This window comes from Lissotriton vulgaris, chromosome 2_1, assembly GCF_964263255.1.
Source record: "Lissotriton vulgaris chromosome 2_1, aLisVul1.2, whole genome shotgun sequence".
Lineage (NCBI taxonomy): Eukaryota > Metazoa > Chordata > Amphibia > Caudata > Salamandridae > Lissotriton > Lissotriton vulgaris.
In genome coordinates, this window is record NC_141687.1 from 234,012,985 (window position 1) to 234,038,974 (window position 25,990).

The following is a 25,990-nucleotide window of genomic DNA, read 5'->3' on the forward strand; positions in this document are numbered from 1 at the left end:
GCCACATAACTGGTCAGACCTTTATTCAATCAAAACTGAGGTCATTAGATTTTGTCTTGATCCCAGATTTATGGCCATTGTTTCTACAGGAGTCTACCTGTTAGATCTGGGGGTCTCTAGTTGGCAATGGTATTCACCTTTGTCCAAATAGGGACCCTTACTTCTAAGTCAGGATAAGGGGATTACATTCCTTAATAACCCCTTTTCACCCCCTTGGTAGCTTGGCATGAGCAGACAGGCTTATCTCAGAGGCAGTGTGTTAAGCATTTGTGAATATACACAGCAATAAAGAGAAAACACTACAGATGGACACAACACAGGTTTTATAAAAATAAGTATTCTTTATATAGACTTAAACACAAGACCATAAATGACAAAAATCCACAATACACATTTAAAATTACTTAAAAGATTATTAAAGTCTCTTAGTTCAAGTTGATGGTAATTGCGACAAAGTTCTCAACAAAGTACCTGGATGCGTAACGCAAAGTATACAAAAGGCTCGCAAAAAGGGAGATGCGTTGGTTCCGTGACCCGGGGAACGGTTGTGTCCTGCCTCAATGCTTGCGCAGAGTGGAGGACTCGTCGTGAGCCTTACCGGTGCGGAGGTGATGCGTAGATTCTCGGCCTTCGGGCCCGTTGCAGTGCGTAAGATGGCGCCTTGATGCAATGCGATGATCCGGGTGCGATGCGAGAAGATGGCGCCCTTGATGCGGCGATGCAATGACGATGCGATGACGCCCGGGCAGCCTTGCGACGACTCTGTACTGGAGCCACGACAGGCCCTGCGACACGCTTCTCCGGTGATGCGATGGCGACTCTCACGATGGCGTCACGCTTCTCCGGTGATGCGACAGCAGACGGCTTTGATGAACGCACGCTTCCAGGGAGATGCGGTGAAGGCCCGCTTCTCCGGCGATGCGACGATTTCAGCTGCCGCAGCAACATGCTTCTCCATGCGTCGCGCTTCCAGCTCCCAGCGGCACGCAAGTGTCCGGAGTCAGAATTCCCAGCAAGGACATTCAAGAGGTGAAGTCTTTTGTCCCTGAGACTTCAGCAGGAGGCAAGCACAGTTCAAGCCCTTGGAGAATATTCTGTAGATGAAAGTCCTTACAAAGTTCCTTCTCCTTTCCCTTGGCAATAAAGCAACCACTGCAGGCCAATCCAGCAAACAGCACACTGGCAGAGGGGCAGTACAACTCCTGCAGCTTCCTTGGTTCTTCTCCTTGGCAGAAAGGTTTCTTGTCCAGAAGTGATCTAATCTCTTGGGGTCAGGGGCCCAATATTTATACCCCAAAATCCTTTGTTCTCCGAAGGCAGAGAGGCCTCTGCCTAGTCCAAACCAGTTCCTAAGCACTTTGTTTACATGACTCTCTTCTTCCTTTCACTGTGCAGGGCAGAGACATCAGCCACCCCACGTGAGGTGGAGCCAGCACAGGGGAGGGAAGATACAGCTCTGGAGCACTCTGTTGACAAGATTCCTTCACTCCTTCCACAGTGCAGGGCAGAGACACCAGACAAGCCACAGGAGGTGGAGCCAGCATTGTAGAGGGAAGGCCCAGCCCTATTCAGGTCCCAGATGCAACTCCTCCCTCCCATCTAGATGCAGATCTCTCTATTCACCACTGGGATGCCCAAGCCTGTCTCCTGGAATCCCCCAGCCCTGTCACTCACAAACCCAGACAAGGAATACACAACCCAGCAAAGGCAGGCCTGGATAGTTAGGCAAGAAAATACCTACTTTCTAAAAGTGTTATTTTCAAACACAGAATATTAAAACCAACTTTACTAAAATATGTATTCTATTATTCTGAGTTCAGGCATACTAAATTCGAATTTCTACCATGTTCCCTGAGTCAGTTAGGATTATAGGAATGTAATAATCGAACTGCCCATTCCGGCCCATGGAGAACAGATAGCCTTCAATAGTGAAAAACGAAAAATGGCTGTGATTCACTATTAGAACATGCAACACACATCAGAGCAGGTCCGTCCTTATACTTACAATGCACCCTGCCCCTGGGCCTACCATAGTGGTGTCTAATATGAAGCAAAGGGAAGGTTTAGGGATTGGAAAGTGGGTGCACTTGGCCAAGTCAACATGGCAGTGCTATACTGCACATAGGCCTTGCAATGGCATGCCTGAGACACACTTTACATGCTACTTTTGTGGGTGGCACAACTAGTGCTGCAGGCCCACCAGCAGCATTTGATTCACAAGCCCTGGGCACACATGGTGCACTGTACTAGGGGCTGACAGATACACCAAATAACCCAATCATGGAATAACCAATTAGTACATAAATTTAATTTAAGGAGCACTTGCACTGTGGCACTGATTAGCAGTGGCACGGTGCCCAAAGCATAAAACCAGCAAAAACACATCAAAACAGAGGAGGCAATCCGTCAAAATGGAAGGGAGACTCACGCCAATGATGCCAGGTCTAACACTACCCAAACTCCTAATTGTATGTAAATAAAATAGCCTCCTTGCGTTTTCAATTTCCAGTTATTACAAGGTCCTCTGGTTTCTGAGGTGTTACATTTGTTTTTATCATATAAGACTCTGGAACACTTCATTCTTGAATTTGACTTCAGTAGTGTCTGATCTTGTTTTGCGCTACCTTGAACACTTACATTATCTATATCTGTAGTTTCTGTTTAGTACTCCAGCGGCCTCAGGACTGCTTCAAAGCACCAGCTACGGATTGGTTTTGAGCGTAGGTTTAACATAGGTACTAGTACACGTTAAGGTACTCCTCTATTGGTCTTACACATTGGAGCTGTTTAATTATAGAGGGAGAACAGTTAGAGAGTCCCTATGTGAAGCGGCCACTCCTTAAGTGGTGTAGGAAAAGACATTCCTTTTATTTATTGTCCCTCACACACCCAAGTGGTGTCATGCTTCATCATCGGGACACCACGACCCTTAAAAGTCGTGGTGGGCTCAACCAATATTTCAGGGAGCACTTAGATAATATTTCTGGCCTGGGGTATAAATATTAAAAATTTACTGGCAGACCCCAGTATCCCTTTAGTCTTGGGTCTGGCAGGAATATTAAAATTAAATGAACAATAGGGTTATTTGGAGTATAATGGTCCTAGGACCCTAGGGCCAACATGTTTCAGTACTTAACATGCCCAAACCAAATTGGTGCTGGACCTTCTTCAGGGCTATGTGCCCCCTGGAGGAAGGAAAGACACAGAATTACCCTATACAATTTAAGAAAGGGCAAGTAGCTGCTGCTTTGTAGGTCATCAGTCAGACTGCACCCAGCCTCTCCCAAGATGCTTCTAGAGATTGAGATTATATTCAGAGCAGACCACTGAGGGTCAGTGCCTCTTATCTCCTTGAAGACATCTAACCCCCCATGCTGGGATCTGCATATCTCCAACCTCAGATCCATCTGGCTAGAGTGAGGGCACCACTGCACTGCACACAGACTCACCCTAAACAAGAGACAACCAGATGGACACAGTGCTCTCTTCAATCGATGCTACATTGTGTGAACGGTGGGGTGAGGGAACCCCACCTCACAGTGCCTGATTCAGAATGTCCCAGTGAATGGAGTCAAGGAATTACTGGGGTATGGAGTGCTGACTCGGTATGTTACTTCCTCCCAATACATGATGTAGTCACGCAGTAAAGAACTATTGCCTGGTCCTTTCCTGCATGGTTATCTCTGATTCCAGACACGTTTCTGGTTGCACTTACCACCTGCTCAGAACAGGTGTTAAAGGGTTCCCCGGAGGGGGAGAGGGGCAAAGGGGGTTGCTGTGATGGCATGCGGGTGTCTGGCCGGGGAAGGCTAAGGGACTCGAGGGAAAGGAGCGTTCCACTCTTCCATAATGTATCAAATTTGCATTAGAACCCCCATGTTAGAAGTTCACGTTTGAATTTAAAAAATGAAGACAGCAGGGATCAGAAATCTTGAAAACTATACTTTATTATTAACAGCAGGGTTTACAAAACATAAGCAACTTTGTGGTGTAAAGGTAACTTCAGTGTTCACTAAAAACCTCTTTTAAATATTTATCGAATCAGTTCACAATGAAATGACATTTGTGCAGTAAGTATGGACCGAATAGCCTTAAAAACGAGGCAGTGTACAAAATGGAAAAATAAAAGTTTTTAAGTTTAAGTTCCAATATAATTTTAACTTTAATAATAATAGAATACATGAAAAATAAACTGCACACAAAGTAGGGCTTCAAAAACACAGAGAAAATCTTAGGGAAGACAGATCTGGAAACATGCATCCGTGTTCTATTCAGGTCATAGAGTCACCAGGCTGTTGGGTGATGATTGCAGGTTTGCTTCGATGTTTTATTAGGGAATAGCTAGAGCCGGCGTGACAGATGGTTCACAAAGCTAAAGATATGCTGGATTTTCAGGATAACCACTGACTATGTAAATGACTCCCATGTATATTCAATGCGTCTTGTTTATGTCATGCCACCAGGGCCAGCTCTACAAGGCGGCACCAGATAGCTCCAACAACTAGTAGCAAAAGTCTGCCATACGTGATACCCCCTAGGAAGGCATCATCTGAGGCAGCAAGAATGTTTGCCCAAGCCCTGAACTGACCTAACACATGTAAACCAAAAGAGTCAGTGTACATACATGGGGTGGAATTTTTGTAAGATTACTTGCACACATTTGTGACTGGGTGCAATGCAGGGAATAGGTACATGGGGTGAGGGAGTTAATTAGCAAGGCCAGCTATAAAACATATTCATATATTGAATGCCACTGTGTGGAAATATTCTCTAGATAGCACACAATGCCACAGGACCATATTAATGTCAGATGCAAACTATACACATTCTGATACCTCAACATGTCTTCCCCGGTGCCTACACCCTCATAGTCACTAAGAAGGTCCAGGTTTGTATATGAATTTAAAATAAATGTGTATTTTCCTTTTCATTTTACACAATTAGGGTCAAAATCAGTTTGGTTCACAGAATCTGAAAAAAGAGAAACTTACAGAGATGCCCATCCACACCCTTTTCTATGTCACATAACTCACTCACGCATCACTAATAATAAGGATTTAGAAACGGAGATCATTTGGAATGTTTTACAGACAACAGACCATGATTCAGTTATACCCAAAGTTTTCACATTTTAATCTGTTGTTTCTTTATTAATTCAACCATTCAAACTCCCAGTTCAGGTCCCCTTCAAATATTTATCAACCAATAACTAGCTGTCATGATTGCTGCACCCTTTCCTTATTAACTAGGTACAATAAGGGCACTTCCTTTACGCTTGCACATATTGCAGTACAACATCGCCGTCCACCTCCAGCTGGTCGATCTGCTGGAAATGGGGCACTCGGTGGTTGTAGTTGAAGAGGTGCTGGCCATTGACAGTCACGGTGAAGCAATGGTGTTCACATAAGATTACAATCTGCAACAGAAAGAAAAATCTATGAGGGTTTACTCATAATCAAGACCATTACTCACTCCTGCTTTAGAATGCCCTAAATGTAAGAAGAAGAAAGTTATTCAATTATGACAGTGGAAAACAGACACTGGAGATGGCAGATGGGCACTGTGGCCTATTGGTCAACTTCATCATGTTAAGTCTTACAGACTTCACCTATGTTTGATGTTCAAAACGAAAATGTTTTTTTTCCACAATATTTGATTTTTGCGACGCAACCACTAGTGGTAGACTAATGTACAATAGTGAATGTGTAATAGGTGCAGGCTGCAAAATGGAATAGCAGGCTCAATTCCTGTGCCTATCTGCTATTAAAACATTGAATTGTTGAGCTCTCCATTGAAGACAATTAAATGAGCAAGCAGCTTGGGCCTGTAACGCTGGAGCGGGTCTTTAATGGCTGGTAGAGCCCGCTATTGCAGGCTCTAAAGCTACATTGTGTAAGTATTCCAACATTTATCTTTGGTATTCTGTATAGAGTAAAAGGAAGAAATACATTAACTACAGTAGAAAGAGGTATTATAAAGCAAAGATGGGGCAAGAAAGAGAGCCAAGAAGGACACACTAAGCCAAGACGGGAAAGAAGAAGATATGTTAAGGGGAGAATAATTCAAAGTAAATACAGGGTTGAAAAAAAAGTAAATAATTGAGAGCAGAAACACAGGCGCACATCGAAGCAAAGATAGGTAGAGGGAAGTAGAGATTCAAGAATAGACTGGAAAATGTGTAGGAAGAGCAAAGGAAAAGGATTTACATCAATGTGTGCACTGTTGTGCTTTTAGTTGTCCATGCTACACTGCTGTACGAAAGTTCTGCGATATGGTTTGATGGTATGCCTCCATGTTTGACCATAATTCCAGGACTCTTGGGGATGGGGCTATTTTGTAGATTGTAAATATTGTCAAGTTGGTAATGTTTACTGGGCATGCACTATACTGCCCACATTTAGTTTGTTATGAAAATATAAATAAAGATATTAAAAAAAAGAAGACAAGATGGACATAGTTGAGAGAAGTGCACAGGGAAAGGATTGTGTATTTTAATGGCTTCATCTTATAGGCATTACAGAAAGAGGCAAATTAATGTCATTTACCCTGCGCTCACTTGCTCAATTCAGTGGTGTGACGATACTAGAGGGGCCCATCTGCAAAGTTCATGGAGGGGGCACCGTATGGTCTGGACCCAGTCAAGAGCTCTCAGGCCCGCTCATGTACAGTGCCGAGGGGGCCACTGGAGCTGTGGACCCCCTGCACCCCAGGCTATTGGTACGCCACTGGCTCAAGGTTTCAAGAATATGCCTTGTAGAAACTAAACTAGTATCACCAAGCAATGTTTGCAAGAGACCCTGCAAAGAACAGTGAGTTGGTAATGATGTTAGGTCTCAGTGGTGGGGCCCTTAGCATTGTGCTAAAGTTATTGACCACTCCAGATCCAGCATCAGTTTATCTCATCTCAGAACACATAACTCTTTTACTTCCATCAATCTTCCTCAACCACATTACCTATGGTGGAATGGAAGCAAAGATCTGAATATGGAAAAGTGATAGATGGAAGTAAGGGAGGAAGTGTACAGGGGAAGAACCGATGTATAGCTGCTCAACAAAAACCATGAGGGCCTCAAAAGCCAAAGAAATGTGAATTGTATTAGGCTGATTAGGGCTAGTGGAGAGTGTGCTGGACAGTCCTCCTAAAGCACAGCTACTAGAGTACTAGATTGTGTGCTTAGATCCTCCTACCAACATCCTATATTTTCTTGTCCGCCCACTTCCTCATTTAGCCACATTAGGTGTGCTGATTGTTATTTAATACATGTATATTGCGCTACGACCTTAAGATATTGTTATTCTTCCACATTTATCTCACCATAAAGCCCTGGCCTTTACAAAAGGGCATTGCTCCTCCACGCTCCTCTGATCCCCAGTTGTTGTTCAGTTGACTGTTTCGAACAATCGCGTTCTCATCAAAGCGCGGGTTCAGATGGAAGGCAATGCCGCCATGGAACTTCAGGTTGACAGTAAACCTACAATACAATCAGACCATTGGTTAAGCATTGTTTTACGGTGGGAAGTTTTCTACTTTGCAGTGAACTAACACGCCGCAATGAGTCCCACTACCCCGGATGCCAAACTTCTCTCGTATCACAGGGCCTTGACTGCAGATAGCTGTGCATAATGAGCATAGTCTACTTGACTGTTCTTTTCAAAGCAAATGTTGCATAACCTTAAGGTGTACCAACTTAATGAACATGAACCCCTATCAACATGAAATATAAATTTTCTTCATGTAGTAGAATACATTGCTCGTACAAAAACAATTAAGAAAAGCAAAATAGGGAAATTCACTGGAAATATGTCACTCTAACTGCAGTTTTTTTATTAAGAATTTAGCACTACTACTATAAGTGCAACAGGAAATGCCAAATATGTAGACCACAGCCAACACGATATTGATAGAATGCAATACCAAAAATGCCCTTCTAGCAGCAGCTCGACCTTAACTCCCCCACCACTAATCCAATGCACTTGGTATCACACATTGACTCACATAAGACATTATTTATGACATCATCGCTGAAGGGCTAGCACTGTTTAAAGTGAAGTATCCCAGAAAAGCACATCTACTTTGATATTTTGAAAATCCGTAAATCTTATTTCACTGAAACAAAAAGTACATCATTGTTCACAGATATTAAAATAATTCTGGGGCATCTGAAATGTAACAACATGTTTCAAAGTGACTGTGTGCATAGTTTTCTGTGTAAGGATCCACAGGGCTTGTTTACCTCTTAGCATGGTGCGGAATGGTGCCAGAAATTGTGATTACTTTAGAAGGGTAGCAACCTCCATGAAGGTGTGAGTGGTACGGCACGGGCTGCAAAAAACAGAGGGGAAACAATGAAACAAAGAGAAGACTGATATAATTCATGCAGATCCAGAAGAATTAATAGTTAAACCATGTGAGATGTTCATTTTGCTGTCAACCAATCAAATACATATTAATCACAAAAATAAACACAAATATAGCAAATATTAAATAATTGTTCAATTTGATTTAATCCGGTTAATTTTATGGCTCTAAAGCTTAGCATGGCTGTCCTACTATTACTTGGTTAGCCACTTATATTATTTATTTTAAGTTCAAGTTCTTGAACTTGAACTTATTTATTTTCATAGGAGTATGTCTGTACCAGAAACCTTGCTCCACAGGACAGTAGAAAATGAGTATTTGCCTACACTGCCTCGTAACCAAGCAATATTGTTTTCTGAATTTTGGGTAGGTTATTTTCCTGTTTTAGTAGCTAGAGCAGTGTGTGCACCACTGTATGCCAGTCATCCCTGCCCCTCAGTCTCTTGCAGTTTCCTTCCTTTAGCTAGTAGTTGTAGGCAGAGCCTTGATGCCCAAAGGCAAACCAGTGAATCTCTGATCTCATGAGTTGCAACTAATGATGGTATGCACTGCATCATTGAAATTCAGAATGAATGTTTAGAATGAAAGGTATGGAGTCTGATTCTTTTTAGGCCAAGCAATAATTGATATTGGAAGCTCTGCAGTCTCATCATTATTTGTAAAACTCATGCTTTGGGTATTGAATTAGGTACTGTAACAATAACTAAATTATCACTCTAGATCTACTTGCTCAGCAGGTCTCTTTATAGGAATAGTCAATCTTCTGACCAGCTTGAAGTCAAAGTTGATTATTTCAATTGCATTGTTAATATAGAATTGCAAAATGAAAGCTGCTGACATATATACAGGACCGCTACAGTCAATACAGTACGGAGGCAAACTGTGGAAAGGCTAACGTTAGTGTGCTTCACGTGTCATTATTTTGTTGTCGAGTCTCCCTGTTAAGACTCTCCCATAATTCTTAATGTCAATGTTTTAAATGGATACTCAACTTATAAACACAGGAAGAAAAGTATATAAAAAGGTTACTTTTGTAGTTAGTTGCAAAATAGTTAATTGCATACAGACAGACTACTTCAGGTGCTCCTTCCTTGACATCTTGCCTCCTTTCTAGAACTTCTGTCTTCCAAATGGCAGGAGACTGCTCTGTGGTACATGACTTATAGGTCTGGGTTGTGACAGTAAAGTGGTCAAACAGACCTGTTGCTAACCATATATAGCGAGTGGTCTTTGGGTCCATTGGCTCTGTCGAACCTGCCTCTTTCGGTCACTGGTTTGAGACTTTGTTAATCACAGGATGAGAGTGTTCATCTCTCATCTAATGCTGCTAGCTATTTGGGTGTACCCTTCCAACTCTACTTTAGTGCTGGCATTAAACCTCATGAGGAACTATTTTACAACGATAGCCCTCTCTGTCCCTGCTTGATGGCTCCCTCCCACCAGTGTGGTTGACTCTAATGTGCTAACAAAGCATAGGTTAGCACATTAAACCCAGGCATATTGGCATTTCCAATGCTCATTTCATTTTGTTTTCAATTTATTAAAAGTACATCCTCCACACTACTAATACTAAAAGTACTGGAAACTTTAAATGAAAGGAAAATGTCTACTAAGGGGCTGATTACAATGTCGGGTAGAATTGCCTCCACCCAGCATCATCGTGGTCATGGGACCGACCAACACCTGGTCGGCGGTCCCGACCGGCCCATTAGGATGCAACCAACTGTTTGGTTACATTCCTATATTTTACAATGGCAGCATGCATTCCAGCCGTAAACCTGCCAGAATGCATGCTCCCATTGTAAAATTGGAGGTGCAGTTGATCCCTGCAGCCTGTTGTAGGCACGGGGTGCAGGGATCAACAGGGGTGCACCATAGGTGCCCACTCTGCCTCCAACCGGAGGTCATGCACCCAAGGGGGCCATCCTGGGGGCCCCCAAAGTCAAGTTCCGACAGCCTTTCTGTCAGAAAGGATAACACAGAAAAGCTACTGAAACCGACATCATACTCCGATGGGCGGAAAGAGCCGCCCTTGGGATTACTGGCCGCATTCCAACTGGCGGACGGGTGCTCCGAGCCTGCCGGAAGCCAGCTGTAATAACTGTTCAGATTCCTTTCTGGCTGCCTCCATTGTAATGGGTCGGAAAGGAATCCGACCGGCATATTACGATGTATTCAGAAAGGCTCTGACCAACGGTCGGAGCCTTTTCCGACATCATCGTAAATGGCCCCCAAGGTGTTAGTTTTTAGATCAAATGTTTCATTTGAACGTCGCTTGGATGTGGGCAACTACTTTAAGGATGAGCTTGTGTTTGGGAGCAGTTTTGTTACTAAGGACATAGCAAACCTGAAATATCATAAAAATATATTGACCACTGCAATTTGTATTTTTACGATGGAGCACTTCTGGGAACAATGAGGAAGTCATATTTTTACATTATGTTTTTTGTCACACCTGTGTTTTTGGTTATTATATACAAACACCAAACACTGACAAGCTTCAAATAAGCTTGATGAAAATTAGACAAATAATTATTGTCATGACTAGAATGGTAGTGTAAAGTCTGATCTCTTCTCAAAAGATAGAAGCAAAAACATGGTGGTCAGCCCACATGAAAAGAGGCAATGACCTTTCAAATAAATGTAAGGTTCTTACGTATTGTTGGCCATGCGGTGGAAATTGTGGAGTTGGATATGGCTATAAGAGGTAAAAAATAAAAGAAACAAATGTTAGTTTTTATGTATGACAGAGTACTGCATCAAGGTTACTGTATGAAATCAACATACACTTTTCGAAATCAGAAGGTTTTGGCTGGAATGCACTATGTTGCAGCGACAATAAGTATTCACTTATATACTGGAAAACATACACCAGAGCTATTTACAACTTGCTGACACTCCGTTCTGCCACACGTAAGCAATAATTTGAGTGTGTGCAGATTTTTTATACTTTGTTGTTCCACAAATTGATGAGCTTTACAGCCAGGTTCAGCATGTGATGTAAATGTGAGAGCCTTTGATTTTAATGGTGGTACGAATAACTCATAATCAAGAGACTAAAGTGGGAGACAGCCTAATTGGGGACACATAGAGAAAATATATACTGCATGATAATACAGACAACCTCCCTGCTCTAACCAACAGTTCTATAAATGTTTTCAGCCACCTACCTTAACACATCTATGTAAAACTATTGAGTCCCCCCTTACGCCCCGCCCAGACCATTTTTACTTTCCAAGCTTACTTACAAGCATACCATTCCCCCTAATCATAGACCACATTTCTGTGATTAAAGTAGGATACTTTAAAATCTGGTTTAAGGATGCTTTGTAGCGTAAGGGCTACAAATTCATCTCAGCGCTGAACACTATGCCCACCAAAAGAAGACCATGCTTTAGCCATGAAATTACCTAATGAATCTAAATTATTTGTAAAGAATTTCTAACTGCTTTTCCTTTACAGGCTGTAGAACAGAATAAAAAAAGAAAATAAAAGAACAGAGATTTTTTACCTTTCTTTCGCCAGGATGGCATCATGAGCTACATGTACGAAGCATTTCTGCGGTCGGAAGCAGACGATCTGGCCTTTACCGACCCCAAAAATGCTTTTACATATGCATAAAAACACAAATTGCGATTCGGTAACACATTACCGAACCACAATTTGTGTTTGTTACTCTGTATTTTTAAGGGGCGTCTTTAGGGTGTCCTTTCCAAATACCGAATCAGAATGGGATGTATGAATGTTTTGAGACCAAATTATGGTCGCAAAACATTTGTTTTTTACTGACTCCTTGAAGGAGGTAGCAACTAACTATGGGCCGAAAATTAGTTCCGCTGGCGGATTTTCTGCAATTTCGCGATCCGCGAATCTTGCAAAATTGCGGAAAAATACGCGAATCCGCGAGCGGGACACATTTTTTCCTGGAATCACTTACAGGGTTACAGCAGGTGCCCAAGTTGAAGATAATTTCTTTGTAATCATTTACAAAATGGTTACAAAGAAATTAACTTCAACTTGGGCACCTGCTGTAACGCTGTAAGTGCTTCCTGAGCGGCGCCTCGTTTCCTACTTACAACTATTCTCTGACCCTGCTCTGACCCTCGAAGCCGGGTCAGAGAATAGTTACAAGTATGGCACGAGTCTCCTGACACAAAAATTAAACCTCAACAGGAAGCACCTACAGATAAATAAAGCAGGTGCCCGAGTTGAAGCTCAAATTCAGTAACGTTTTATTCAGCCCAAAACATTAGTGAGCACGGTCGAGGCTGGGCAAGTGCACTTTAACCCCATCCCGGCAGTTGGAAGGTAGCTGTAATACTCGAGGGAGGTCTTTGCATCCATGAGTTTCTCGAGCGCGATCCCCTTGTAGTTCCTGTGGCCAGGAGGCTGCTTTCTCCTCACCTGCTGCCCTGCTCGCTCTCTGACCCTTTACACAAGAGGCATGTGCACACGCATAGAAGCCCCGCACCACACACTAGCAGTATCAAACGTTTTTCCCGCCCTTTCCCAACTATGATGGACAGCTCACTCAAGGGACCTCGGCGCCTCGTTTCCTACTTACAACTATTCTCTGACCCTTCTCTGACCCTCGAAGCAGGGTCAGAGAATAGTTACAAGTATGGCACAAGTCTCCTGTCACAAAAATTAAACCTCAACAGGAAGCACCTACAGATAAATAAAGCAGGTGCCCGAGTTGAAGCTCAAATTCAGTAATGTTTTAATCAGCCCAAAACATTAGTGAGCACGGTCGAGGCTGGGCAAGTGCACTTTAACCCCATCCCGGCCGTCGGAAGGTAGCTGTAATACTCGAGGGAGGTCTTTGCATCCATGAGTTTCTCGAGCGTGATCCCCTTGTAGTTGCACACGCATAGAAGCCCCGCACCACACACTAGCAGTATCAAACGTTTTTCCCGCCCTTTCCCAACTATGATGGACAGCTCACTCAAGGGACCTCGGCTCCTTTTGGCGCAGTGGAAAACTTACAGGCACACATGGTCAGTGGAGACAAATCTTCTGGCCCTTTACGCAGCTCAGCTGCAGTGTAGGAAAAAAACTATACATTTACACAACGAGGTAGCACTTACTGATTAGCCAGTACTCCAGTTGAGTAGAGGTATTGCACAAAAGGGTGGCATCTTTGTGGATAACTATGCAGGGCAGGATTCATTCTGGCACGAGGCTCCTGTCACAAAAAAATAAACCTCAACAGGAAGCACTTACAGATATAGCTGGTGCCTGAGTTGAAGTTCAAATTCAGTAACGTTTTTAATCAGCCCAAAACATTAGTGAGCACGGTCAAGGCTGGGCAAGTGTGCTTTAACCCCATATCTGCCGTCGAAAATTAGCTGTAATACTCGAGGGAGGTCTTTGCATCCATGAGTTTCTCGAGCGCGATCCCCTTGTAGTTCCTGTAGCCAGGAGGCTGCTTTCTCCTCACCTGTTGCCCTTCTCGCTCTCTGACCCTTTACACAAGAGGCATGTGCACACGCATAGAAGCCCCGCACCACACACTAGCAGTATCAAACGTTTTTCCCGCCCTTTCCCAACTATGATGGACAGCTCACTCAAGGGACCTTGGTGCCTTTTGGCGCGGTGGCAAACTTACAGGCACACATGTTCACTGGGGACAAGTCATCTGGCCCTTTACGCAGCTGCAGTGTAGGAAAAGCACTGTACATTTACCCAACGAGGTAGCACTTACTGATTAGCCAGTAGAAAGTACTCCAGTTAAGTATGGTGCAAATCGCAAAAAAATCTGCGATTTCGCAGGAAAATCCGCTGATTTTTTTGTGATTTCGCGCAAATTCGCGGACCATAGATCCGAAAAATTCACCCATACTTAGTGACAACCCTATCTCAAATGAGATGGGTCAGCCAGAGGACCCCTTCCCTTTTGAGAATGTAAAACAAATACTTTTTAAGAGCTGGCAAATGGTCCCACAGACCACTGTCTACTCTTAAAAAATTAAACAGCAAAGTAAATTTTTTTTGTTTTAAACACATTTAAGGAAAATGGGATGCATTGCTTTTAAAAAAGATTTCTTTCTTAAAAAGCAATCCCGTAAATGGTGTCTGCTTACCTCACCAGGCCACCATCCCTGTGATGACTGCGATTCCTAATAGGCCGCACATTGTCACCTACCTCATTAATATTCATGACGTAGGTCTATTTGTGATCCAGTAGTAATCGCTAATAAAACTCAAAAGAGTTGCATACATTAGGAAAGGGCATAAATCCTTGTCCCCGTTTGGACTTACATCAACCGGCATACAGTGGTACACAGAAAAGCATAGCCCCTGGGCCTTAGGGGAGCTTCACCCTCCTCACCCTGCGTGCGGATTTATTTCTTCATGCACAAAATGCTCCACACATTGAAAGGGAGCTTTGGGCCCAGCCTGAAACGGGCGCAGATGACTTGACTCATTTCTACTGAGCCTCCGTCTCCGTTCCCAATCATTGCCCACCCCCTCCCCCACCCCTGAAATGCTGGTAAGAAGGCCTCACAGGAGTGCGCCACTGAATCTTTGTTCGATACAAAAGGGGATGATGGACAGAGCATTTGAGCAAATCAAAGACCCCCAGTCAACTGATCTGGATTTAATCCATCACCATTCTTTAGCTCACTCCGCCACCCCAGTTCAGACATGGCCATATGCAAATCAGTCTGACCCTGTGCCTCATGGGAACAGTCCAGCCTGAACTGCCAAGCCATGTCTTCCCTGGACCAGAAACAAGCATGCTTGGACCGGTTTCGGGTTCATAACCCTCATCAGCCAGGCTATCTTGAATCCAGTGGCAAAGTGAGCAAGGGACTCACGTCTGAGCATACCCTGCCAACTTAGGGCGAACCAAGCGATGCAAAAGGGATGATGGACGGAGCGTTTGAGCAAATCAAACACTCACCCCCAGTCAACTGATCTGGGTTTTATCCATCACCATTTGATAGCTCACTCTGCCACCACAGTTCAGACATGGCCATATGCAAATCAGTCTGACCCTGTGCCTCATGGGAACAGTCGAGCCCGAACTGGCTAGGTGAGCAAAATAACGATGGATTAAACCCAGATCTGTGACTGGGGGTGAATTTTTTGCCATTGTGCAACATTCCGTCCATCATCTTTTGTGTTTTGCTGTTCACCCTATGTGGGAAGGGTATGCCCAGACGTGGGTCCCGTGCTCACTAAGCCACTGGAGTCAAGCTATCCTGGCTGAAGACGGTTGATAGCCAGAAACCGGTCCTAGGATGCTTGATTCGGGTCCAGGGAAGACATGGCTTGGCAGTTCGGGCTGGACTGTTCCCATGAGGAACAGGGTCAAGACTGATCTGCGGCCATGTCTGAACTGGGGTGGCTTGGTGAGCAAAATAACGATGGATTAAACCCAGATCTGTGACTGGGGTGAATGTTTTGCCATTGTGCAACATTCTGTCCATCATCTTGTGTGTTTTGCTGTTCACCCTATGTGGGAAGGGTATGCCCAGACGTGGGTCCCGTGCTCACTAAGCCACTGGAGTCAGCTATCCTGGCTGAAGAAGGCTGATACCCAGAAACTGGTCCTAGGATGCTTGATTCCTGTCCTGGGAAGACATGGCTTGGCAGTTCGGGCTGGACTGTTCCCATGAGGAACAGGGTCAAGACTGATTTGCATATGGCCATGTCTGAACTGGGGTGGCTTGGTGAGCAAAATAACGATGGATTAAACCCAGATCTGTGACTGGGGGTGAATGTTTTGCCATTGTGCAACATTCCGTCCATCATCCTGCGTTTTACTGAATCTTTGTTCAGCCTACTCATGCGAGAAGCAGTGACGTGAGCCATGAGAAGAAACCCCCACCCAGCTGCAAGCAGAGCTGGTTGTGCCGGGGGGATCTAGTGACACAGCATCCCTGCCAGAAGAAACAGCTGGAATGGACCACGCAGGGGGTGCTCAACCCGACAGTATGGTAAAGGGCAGAGGAGTGGGGGCCCCCACACAGGGCAATATCGATTACTTTGCAAAACTAGTGACAGGAGAGCAAGCAAACCAGCCCAGCAGATCTGGGACAGATCCGCAAATGCAAGAGGATGAACTGGCACCCTCGACTGCAGTACTACAAGCAATTTGAGACTTCCATGAGATCCTAGAAGGGAGAATCAACAAAGTAGGCATAGAGGTATCCTTGTGCGCCAAGATCCATGTAATGTACAAGAGGACAGGTCAGAGTTTGAGACCCAGAGTTTGTTAAGAGAGGACGACCCAGGATCTCTCAATTTGGACATCACTAGACTTCAGGAGCAAACAGTGCAACTGAAAAGGTGAGCAGAAGATGCTGAAGGCAGATCTAGACACAATTTTCTATGCTTGGAGGATGTCTCCGAGGACGCAGAAGGTGCACATTCTGAACAACTGTTTGACAATGGTTTAATACCTGGGTCTTAGAACAAGAACTCTCATCCTGCTTCATGATAGAATGAGGATATCAAGAATGGCCCAATGTGTTTTCCTCCTGGCCACATATTCCTTAAACTATTTAATTATTTGGACAGGCACGCTATCATCAGGGTGGCTCGCGTCTGGCAAACGGTTCCCTTGGACTATGTAAAAATCATGGGGTGACTGGATTACACCACACTTGTGCAACAGTAGAGGAAAATATTTACTAATGTCAAGACTTAACTTGACAGATTAAATATATTCCACTCTTTACAGCTTAAATGAAGACTACGGGCCTGATTTAGATCTTAGCGGACGGGTTACTCTGTCACAACTGTGACGGATATCCTGTCCACCGAAATATAAATCCCATTACATCCTTTTGAATTTATATTTTGGTAGACGTGATATCCGTCACTGTTGTGACAGAGTGACCCGTCCGCCAAGATCTAAATCAGGCCCTATATCAGAAGACATAACTCTTTTGACAACGCTGAGGTGGCCTGGAACTGGGTGGAGGAAAAAGCAACGATATCGCACAAGAGGGCCATAAGAGATTTAAACACCTACAAAGGTTGACCCCTATCAAAATATAAGGCACAAAAAGAAACCCTTGGGTGTAAAAAAGCTACTGTCAAACTGGAGATCTAGCAGTAATGAGTATCCCTTTTAAAGCATGATTTCCCACACCCAGCATGGGTGGCATGCTTCATCCTTGGGAACCTCCTCGTACCTTGATGCCTAGTCATGGTACAGGCTACAACCTCCTTTCTGCAAGGTAGGGGCTCAGGGATGTTTCTTGAGAGAGGTATACTAAATATCAAATAGATGACCTAGGGGTGGTGAGGGCAGCAGAGTAAAGTGAAAGTGGTGGTAAAAACGAGCTGCAGGGTCCTGACTTCCCGGAGTGGGTGGCACTTGCATGTTCCAGCTAGCACTATATATATATATATTTGATGCACACATATCCAGAGACCCAAAACAATGCTAGGACCTCAACATTGTCCCTCTGCTAGTCCAAACCAGGAGGGAGATGATGTCTTTGGAGAAGTTGCCCTTATCAATAATAACCAGAGGAGCCCTATTGAAGAAAGTGTCTCTCCTGAGATGTCTTTACTTGCATTAAAACTATCCATACAAACTTCCAGCGAGCTTGTTTTCTGACATTAATTCCCTAAGAACAAACGATCAATAACCCCCTTCTTTGCTGGCATAGTGCTTTGAAGCATATTGGGTGGTTTACAACTATTGCAGGGTAAACCGCCCTCTAGCAGGTCACATGACTCTCTTATGTCTCAGGGCTAGCAGGTTTCAGAGCATGGAATCTGATTGATATCTCGAGAGTTGGGGATGTCTGGGCCAGGTGGCCACATTAAAACATATGCACAAGTAACTGATGAGTTCTCCTTGTACAGTTCTCTATTTCTTCACTGTCTGCAGCTCAGCCATGCACTCCTACAACACACCCACGTCCTGAAGTTGGTTCAATAATTTAGCCCCTTAGAAAATAAGATTATGGTGAAATAGCTGAACACAAAAGGTATATCCCACACACACTGAGCCCGGGTGGTGAACTCCACAGACCCGCTGACACACCTGGGGGCCTCATGGCAAGAAGATGCAGGTGACCTCGAGGATGAGGAGTGGTCTGAGGTCCAGTTTGTTGTGAGATGTCTCACTATCTCTGCCAAACTGATGCTAAAACAATTGAAATATTCCTATAAAACATACTATGGCCCCACCAAACGCAGGCACATTGGGAAAAGGCAGAACCCGCGTTGCTACGCAGACAAAGAGGAATTCTTTCATATGGTATCAGCCTCCTAGTAATCACTCATTACTGAGCAAAGGTATATAAAAAAATAAGTGACATAACTAGTTGTGCATTAGAACCCAATACTAACATGCAAATTTGGGAACTGAGATTGAGAAGGGAAAATCCTGTGGGATTCGGACCAAGGCGACAATTCACTTCTCAGTGGCAATGCAGGATTTTTACACGCCGTGGATTGTGGCTGAAGTATCCACAGTTATGGGGTGGCTCCAGAGTACGGATCTCTGCAATGCAGCTGAAAAACTATGTAGGCAACATGGGGATGTTTAAAAAATTTCACAAAATATGGGATGCTTGGCTTGATCAATGTCTCTGATTTATTGTTTGCATTTTGGAGGGTGGGGAGTGGAGGGACACATTTCTGGGAGATTAAGGTAATGTAGCAATGTGTATAAAACTATGAGAGTGCTACTGGGGCAGTGATTTGGTTATTATTTTTAAAAAAAAAGAATGATCAAAAATATTTATAACCCCACATCATCATCTCCAAAGAAGCCATTTTGTGTAATACACCTTGTTCAGCATGTGCTACAAGTGTGTATCTCACAGAAGTTCAGCAATTTATTTGTGGTTTGTTGTCTACGTTTAGCAAGATAGATACTTTTTGCGCCATCAGGACATCACTTGACGTTCCAGTGGCACAATGTGCCACTGGCATATTTATAAGGCCATGTAAAGCCACATTACGCGGCTTTCCAAAGCCTCTTGTGATTGTTTTTGTGCAAGAAGGTTTCCCTTCCTGGCTGCAAAAAAATAATCATCCCGCAACGCAGGCACCCTGGCACAATGGTGCAAAGGTGCCTGCGCTGGTGCACGGCATCCCATTTTGCACTGACGCAAGGGAAAAGGACAGGAATATGCACCGTATCTAATAATTCTTTTGCCATTGTGCAGCGCAGCAGCAAGGCCTGCTGTGCTATCCTACTGCAAAACCCCATAAATGAGGTGTGGAAGATTTTGTGCTGTAGATCTATTATGCAACAAAACACGAACCAGTCACTTTTCTTACAGTGAGATACAATATAGTTGTGTGTCCTTTCTCTCTTCACTATGATTGCATAAAAGGTTAAAGTTATGGTACACATCTGCCTGGAATATCCTGGCACTGGATGGGGAACTGCCTGGGGCGGAGGAAAACCTGAAAAAATGCCTAACAGCCACATTTAAATGGATGACTGAGAACCACCTCAAATGCAATTCCGGCAAGACGGAGATCTTGCCTTACGGAAATCAAAATCTGTTTTCCCCGAAAAACTGGTGGCCGGACAGTGCTGAAGCCCCCCCCTGATACCATCTTATCTGCTCGAAACTTTGGCATTAAATTTGATGACCAATTGTGCTTTAAACAGCAAGCGGTGGCTGTAGCTGGTATGTGTTTCCACATAATTAAATCTCTGAGGAAGTTTTTTGACCTTCTTCCTCTGTCAGCCAGAAAATCAGTCACAGTTGCCTTAATAACTTCGAGGATGGATTACTGTAATAGCCTATATGCTGGAGTCAATAAGTCTGTACTCCATAGGCTACAGATGGTCCAACATGCTGCTGCCCGGCTGGTGCTACGCTGGCCCCGTACGTCATCTGCGTCAGCTGCGCTTAAAGCGCTGCATTGGCTATCAATTGGCAAAAGGATCCTATTTAAGATCTTGCTGATCACATTTAGAGCTTTTCAACAGCAAGGGCCCAAATATCTATGTAACGGTTTTAAACGGTACCATCTCACCCGTTGCCTGAGGTCTGCTCGTCAGAACCTACTAATAATCCCCAGATTCAGACTGGCTACCAAAGGAGGAAAATCTCTGTTCGTCCTGGGTGCTAGGGCTTGGAATAAGCGTCCACCTTACCTTAGGTCATTGTCCCACGAAACTCAGTTTAGGAAAGCTTTAAAAACTTGGGTGTTTTCTCTTCCAGATGTGGCCTGCAGAGCATTGGTGTAAAGTGTAAAGCATTCTCCATTGAATTGATTTCTTTCCCTCAACCTTGTAATCTGGTTGTCTGAGCGCCAAGATACTCCTTGGAGTGATAGGTGCGCTATAAAAGTGCCCTTTACATTTACATTTACAAATAACACCCTACGCTCAGCAATAAACTTTTGTGCGTAAACTATTGGATGAATTTATCTCTGAGGGCAGCGTTAATGCACAAACTATATCGCTCAAGCTGACTTTGTAAACTAGAGCAAAAACACTACTAAACTCATCCAACACAAAACGTAAACACATGCTAGTAATGAAACCTAAATAACATGCTAACTCTAAGAAAGCAGGTGAGGGTTGGAGATGCTGCTACGCATATATTTCTCCAACATGGCAGCATTCTCTGAAAACTGAAGTGTGCTCTTTAAGGAAAGAATTTCGTGGAAGTACGTTTTTAGCATTTCAACAAATCCTAGAATACTAAAATATTAATTTATAACTGGAACTTACATTGAACGATCCTCCGGGAGGGCACGTAGAAGGTGGGAAAGACGGAGGGAACCCCTGTGAAGGAAACAAAAAGGAAGATCAGTTTAATACACTCCAAATCGTTGGTATTGGTGGTTTCTGAGGCTCTCCCAGATCTAGCTGGTTGAGGCAGGGCAAGGTACTGCTTCCCAAAGCACCCATCCCATAGTCACAGAGACAAGGTTGCCTATACCTAGGCATGAAAAGCACATTCCATACACAGTGTGGAAGAGCGTTGGACAGTAGATGTAAGCCCAGATGCCCTCTAGCTGGAAATCTATGGACACAACTAACTGATGTAGAAGGACAGAAAGAATACTACAAGAATGCCCCTTCCATGTCTGTAGTGCAATTACTGCAGCAGCAGAGGACTACAGCCCAGTACACACAGGCCAGCGATAAAGGCGAGTTCCTCTTTGCAGTGACAGCCTCTCAGTAATAAGAAATCATTGTCTTTGCAACTGATCCTATTCACATGATCTTCAGCTTCCATCAGTGCTGGATTGCTTGGCTGGCTTGCAGAACCAGTTAAAACTGCCCCCTATTCCCAACCCCAAGTGCTTAACTTGAGCTGATGGTTGCCAGTGGTGCCCATTGGCACTCATTTTTGGTGACGTAACTTATATTGTTGATACAAAGGGGACAGAATGAGGAAGAGATAGATGGAACAACCATCACAAATGGGTAATGCAATGACCTGCAAAAGTGAGATTAATGGGCAGGGAGTGTCTGGTAGCCGATTAACCGCATCGCTGCGGCGGCTTTTCCCGCTGTGTGCGGCAAATTATGAAAAGCAGCTTTACATGACGAGCTGAGCTCGTCATCCGCAGCGAAGGGGTTAAAGAGGCATGAGGTGGATACAAGACTATGCAGCCTAGGTTTGTAGTTCACCACTATTTAATAGCAGAGGCCCTGAGCTTCTGGGCAGAGGTTTGGGCAACATCATTCATGCTTCTACAAATTAAGCACTGCTACTCCAACGATGGAGAATGATAGACTCTTTTTTTTAACTTTTTTTTATTGCTGTTTCAGTTTATCATACGAATGAAAAAAACTTGTATCTGGATTCACCTGACGGCAAAGGAAGAGACTACCTAAAACAGATCTATCGATTTGGACCAAGTTAGATTAAATATCCTGCATCATAAGAGCCTCACAATGATGAGAGGTCTTGATTCTAATGGAGCACAGATTGTGTGTAGGGGGGTGCAGAGGACGGTGATGGATCCGATGGACAACATCATATGTGCTGTGGGGGTTCCAATGAGCCGTGTGGAATCTGAGGGGGCAGATAGGGAGAAAGGTCGGCCAACATAGGCAAGATGATATTTATGAGCGCCACTTATAAAAAGCGATGCCATAGAGTCATTGGCAAACATTTCCATCCTACTGAATTTAAACATCTCAATGTAGTGCAAGACTGGATCCCAAACAGCCCTCAGTTTCTATGGGGGAGTAATGTCAATGGGTTGGATGCATACGTTAGTATTTGTTATGTTTATGACAGGTCAGTCATTTCCCTAATTTCACATTGTCCAGATTGCCAGGTATCTCCACTTTTCCTCTATTCTAGGCCACTAGAAGCAATCTCAGCTATGGCAAACTTCATGAACCTTCTCCTTATTCCTTCCTGGTGACCCCAAACAGAGAACGATGACAAGTCATCCCCCTCCTGCTAGCTGTTTGGACTGCCCTTGGCCGTCAGCATCTGCATGTAAGGCACAGCAATGTTATCTGCCCATCTGGGGAGAGGTGTACAGGCTTAGTGGCCCGATAAGGCGACCGCAACAATTTCTGCTAATTTCCATTGATTGAGCGTTTTATTGAAGAGGCCTCACCTTATTCTGTGATGTGAAACTAGTAGGACTATCTTAATTCAAGGCTGGCCTCTGCTCATCAACAACCTTTCTAGCAATGTCCAGGGTGCCAAACAAATCAATCATTGAAATTCTGCTAGACTAATACACAGTGGCGTAGGAAGGGGGGGTGCGGTGGATGAGGGCAGCCCCGGCTCTCATCTCTGAGGGAGGTGGGGGGGGGGGGTCAAAATGGCACTGAGGGGGGTGACAAAATGACAAATATATGTGTAACTATTTCTTTTCCTTATTTTAATAAGTTCAATGTGGGCTGGGGTGACAAGAAATTTTCCGCACTGGGTACCACTGGACCTTACTACGCCACTGCTAAGCCACAATTGCACAGAGATAGGCCCGCTGGTTACTCTGTTTGTGCAGTGTTATTTTGGCATCATCAGATCAGCGTTAACTTTTACTATACCTGACACAATGGTCTGCCTTGCTGTATAGCAAGTTCAGCAAGATTTGTCAATACTATATTATCGATAGGGGCGAGTGTTTTCACCGTGGTGGTCCATAGGTGGTAAAGATCAATCTCTTATACATTACTTATGAGTTGAATTTTCTCAAATGATGGGAGGGCTTAAAAGCGAAAGTGGTCCCATTATCATTGGCTGTGCGCCCCCGAAAACTGGCAGCTGTTCATGTTATTAGTGGGACAAAATACCTCGGGTAGTGGGCTGTGCTGAACATATTGTCTGCTGGTCAGAAAAATGGGTCTGCATTTAGTACCCGAGTAAGATTGTTTTACAAATTTGACAATAAACTAGTCAGATATTGGCTACAATGGCATCAAAGAGGTTTTCAGTGCACAAAATGTGTTGATTATTTTTGCACATCCTATTCAGCGTACCATACCGTGAATAGAAACGGGTAGAGGATCCAATTCGATGCATACTTTTGGTTCAAGCAGGTTATATGACCCTAACTGTTCTACACACAAAATGCAAACACATTTTGAAACCTTTAACGATAGTGAACTGTGTGCAGCTCGGTTTAGGGACCCAAAACATCAACTCTGCTTGGCCTTGCTATGGCTCTCATTTAGAGAGGACCTGGCCTTGCACTTTGGTATAGATGTAACTGGAGCAGCAGAGCCAAGACTTACTTGCTTGAGGTTGGTCCCTGCCTGTAATGACACAGGAGAGCTAAAAGACGATGGAATGGTATGCGGCCCAGAGTAATTACCAGCAGTTGAAATTAAATCACGCGTTTCATCCATCATGTTTTGTGCTGTGTAGGACATTTTATTTGTCAATGTCAGTATATGTTGGGAAATACTAATAGCCTTATTTTTCAGCAGAAAAATGAACTTACTCTGTAGGTTTTACAAACCTTATCTACAACTATACTAAATTAAATCACCCTGTATTTTTCTTCTACATGATGGAGTACTTGGGTTGCAGGCAGATCGACAATTCCTTAGTCACCTGCCAGTCCTAAGACAGAGAGTGGAGCTGGCCTTACGTGTGTGACAAATCAGCATCTGTCCAGCTCGCTTGTATGACAAGGAGGGGGGGGGCATATATTTTTTAAAGGGGCTTGTGGAGTTTCTGCAAAAAACATGGCAGTCATTGTTCCAGCAAATAATATAATTTTGCTCTGAGGAAATCTTCTCCTTGTTAAAAAGGTAAAGAGACGTAGGAAAATGTGCTACCTTGGTGTCTAAATATCAGTGAGGCCATCTAACAGATATTTTTGAGAGGTTGGAGATCAAGAAGGCAATTGTAATGCATGTTCTTAGACAGGATATGATGTGTACATGGCAATTATCTGCATCAGTGAGCCTGGCAGGTAGCAACTCAATGGTCAGTTCCCTGAATCAGGACAAACAGAAAAGTTGAGGATGGACATGTGGAATCAACCCCTCAGAACCCCGCTACCTCTTCAATCGCGTATTGACTGTCTCTTTGCCTTTGTCCCTCAACAGTGCTCAGTTGCCTTTAGGTTATAGTTGCACTATATAAATACCACACACAAAACATGTAATACAATATTTGAATGGAATGTCCTTCTACATCCAAAAGAACACCACTAGGTGAATAAGCTTCTCATGTAGAAGCATTAGAGTGAGCAACAATGTATCCCACTTACCCCAGGACCCTGAAAAGACACATTTTCCAATTCCACATTTCCAGTTATGTGCACGGCGTTAACTCTATGGAGCGGAATCCGGTGCTTGTACTCCACGAAATGTTTTCCGTTGACTGACACCTAGAAGGCAAAAATAAATACACCATTACTGGGACGGAAGTCACCTGCAACATCAGTTCTTGTGTGTGTTAAAATCAAACAAACATGTCTGCAAAGAATGGGGCAAATATCAAATAATGTCTAGAAACAACATCCGGGCAGAAATAACGGTGCTGGCATGTAAACGCAAGAGGTCAGTGAAACTAGGAAAAGAGGGTAGAAGTAAAGTATAACCTCAGATTTTCTTCCAGGAGGAACAGTAAATGAAATGACATTGAAATGCCATTGGGGACTAGAAAAAAGAGAGCGTTGGAGAAATGTGTGAGTGGACAGAGTGTATTTTAGGAGAGCAGAAGGAGGAACAAAGTTAGACATCTAGCATGACGCCTTGAGATATCAGCAATTGATTATTCCCAGCCTTGGGCTAATCGTGGTCCAACACAAGTTTTCTTAAAGGAAGCTCTCAGCCCACTCGGTGCTGTGTACACCCCTCCTTAGTGTTGACTTTATTCTTAAACATCTGTATCAGGTAGAAGGAAAAAAGAGGAAAGATGTATAAAGGCGAAGGTGGCAAAGTTTGGAAAAGTTATTAAACGACAGGGACAGAACCTATTCACAGGCATCGACGGAGGGTAAAACAGGTCCCTGCAGCCCCTGTGGTGCAGTTTGTCATTAGTACTTCAGGGGCCCCAACCCTTCAAGGGGCAACCATTGAGCACAAGGCCTATGAATATCGGTGAGATATGGGAGTCTTAGTGGTCCCGCACCACACTCAAAAAGGGCGTCCCATCATTTTCTGTTACGCCAATGGACAGCAACCCCTCTCCTTAAAATAATCAACAGCTTTCTCTTTGGTAGCCTGCTTGAGCTCAAAGCATAAAAGCTGCAGGA

General features: G+C 43.9%; 1 protein-coding gene across 2 annotated transcripts in view; it reads right to left on the reverse strand.

Moving 5' to 3' along the window:
* Window positions 1–3,929: 3,929 nt before the first annotated feature.
* LOC147729905 (galectin-9-like) overlaps window positions 3,930–25,990 on the reverse strand; it is a 39,092-nt gene continuing 17,031 nt past the window's right edge. For both annotated transcript variants that reach the window (XM_086954816.1, XM_086954817.1), the window contains 6 exons: window positions 25,001–25,120; window positions 21,033–21,086; window positions 11,016–11,057; window positions 8,235–8,323; window positions 7,316–7,472; window positions 3,930–5,416 (listed from right to left, as the gene is read on the reverse strand). In XM_086954816.1, the coding sequence (XP_086810942.1) occupies window positions 5,270–5,416; window positions 7,316–7,472; window positions 8,235–8,323; window positions 11,016–11,057; window positions 21,033–21,086; window positions 25,001–25,120 (609 nt within the window). In that variant the 3' untranslated portion in view covers window positions 3,930–5,269. The remainder of the gene's footprint in view (window positions 5,417–7,315; window positions 7,473–8,234; window positions 8,324–11,015; window positions 11,058–21,032; window positions 21,087–25,000; window positions 25,121–25,990) is intronic.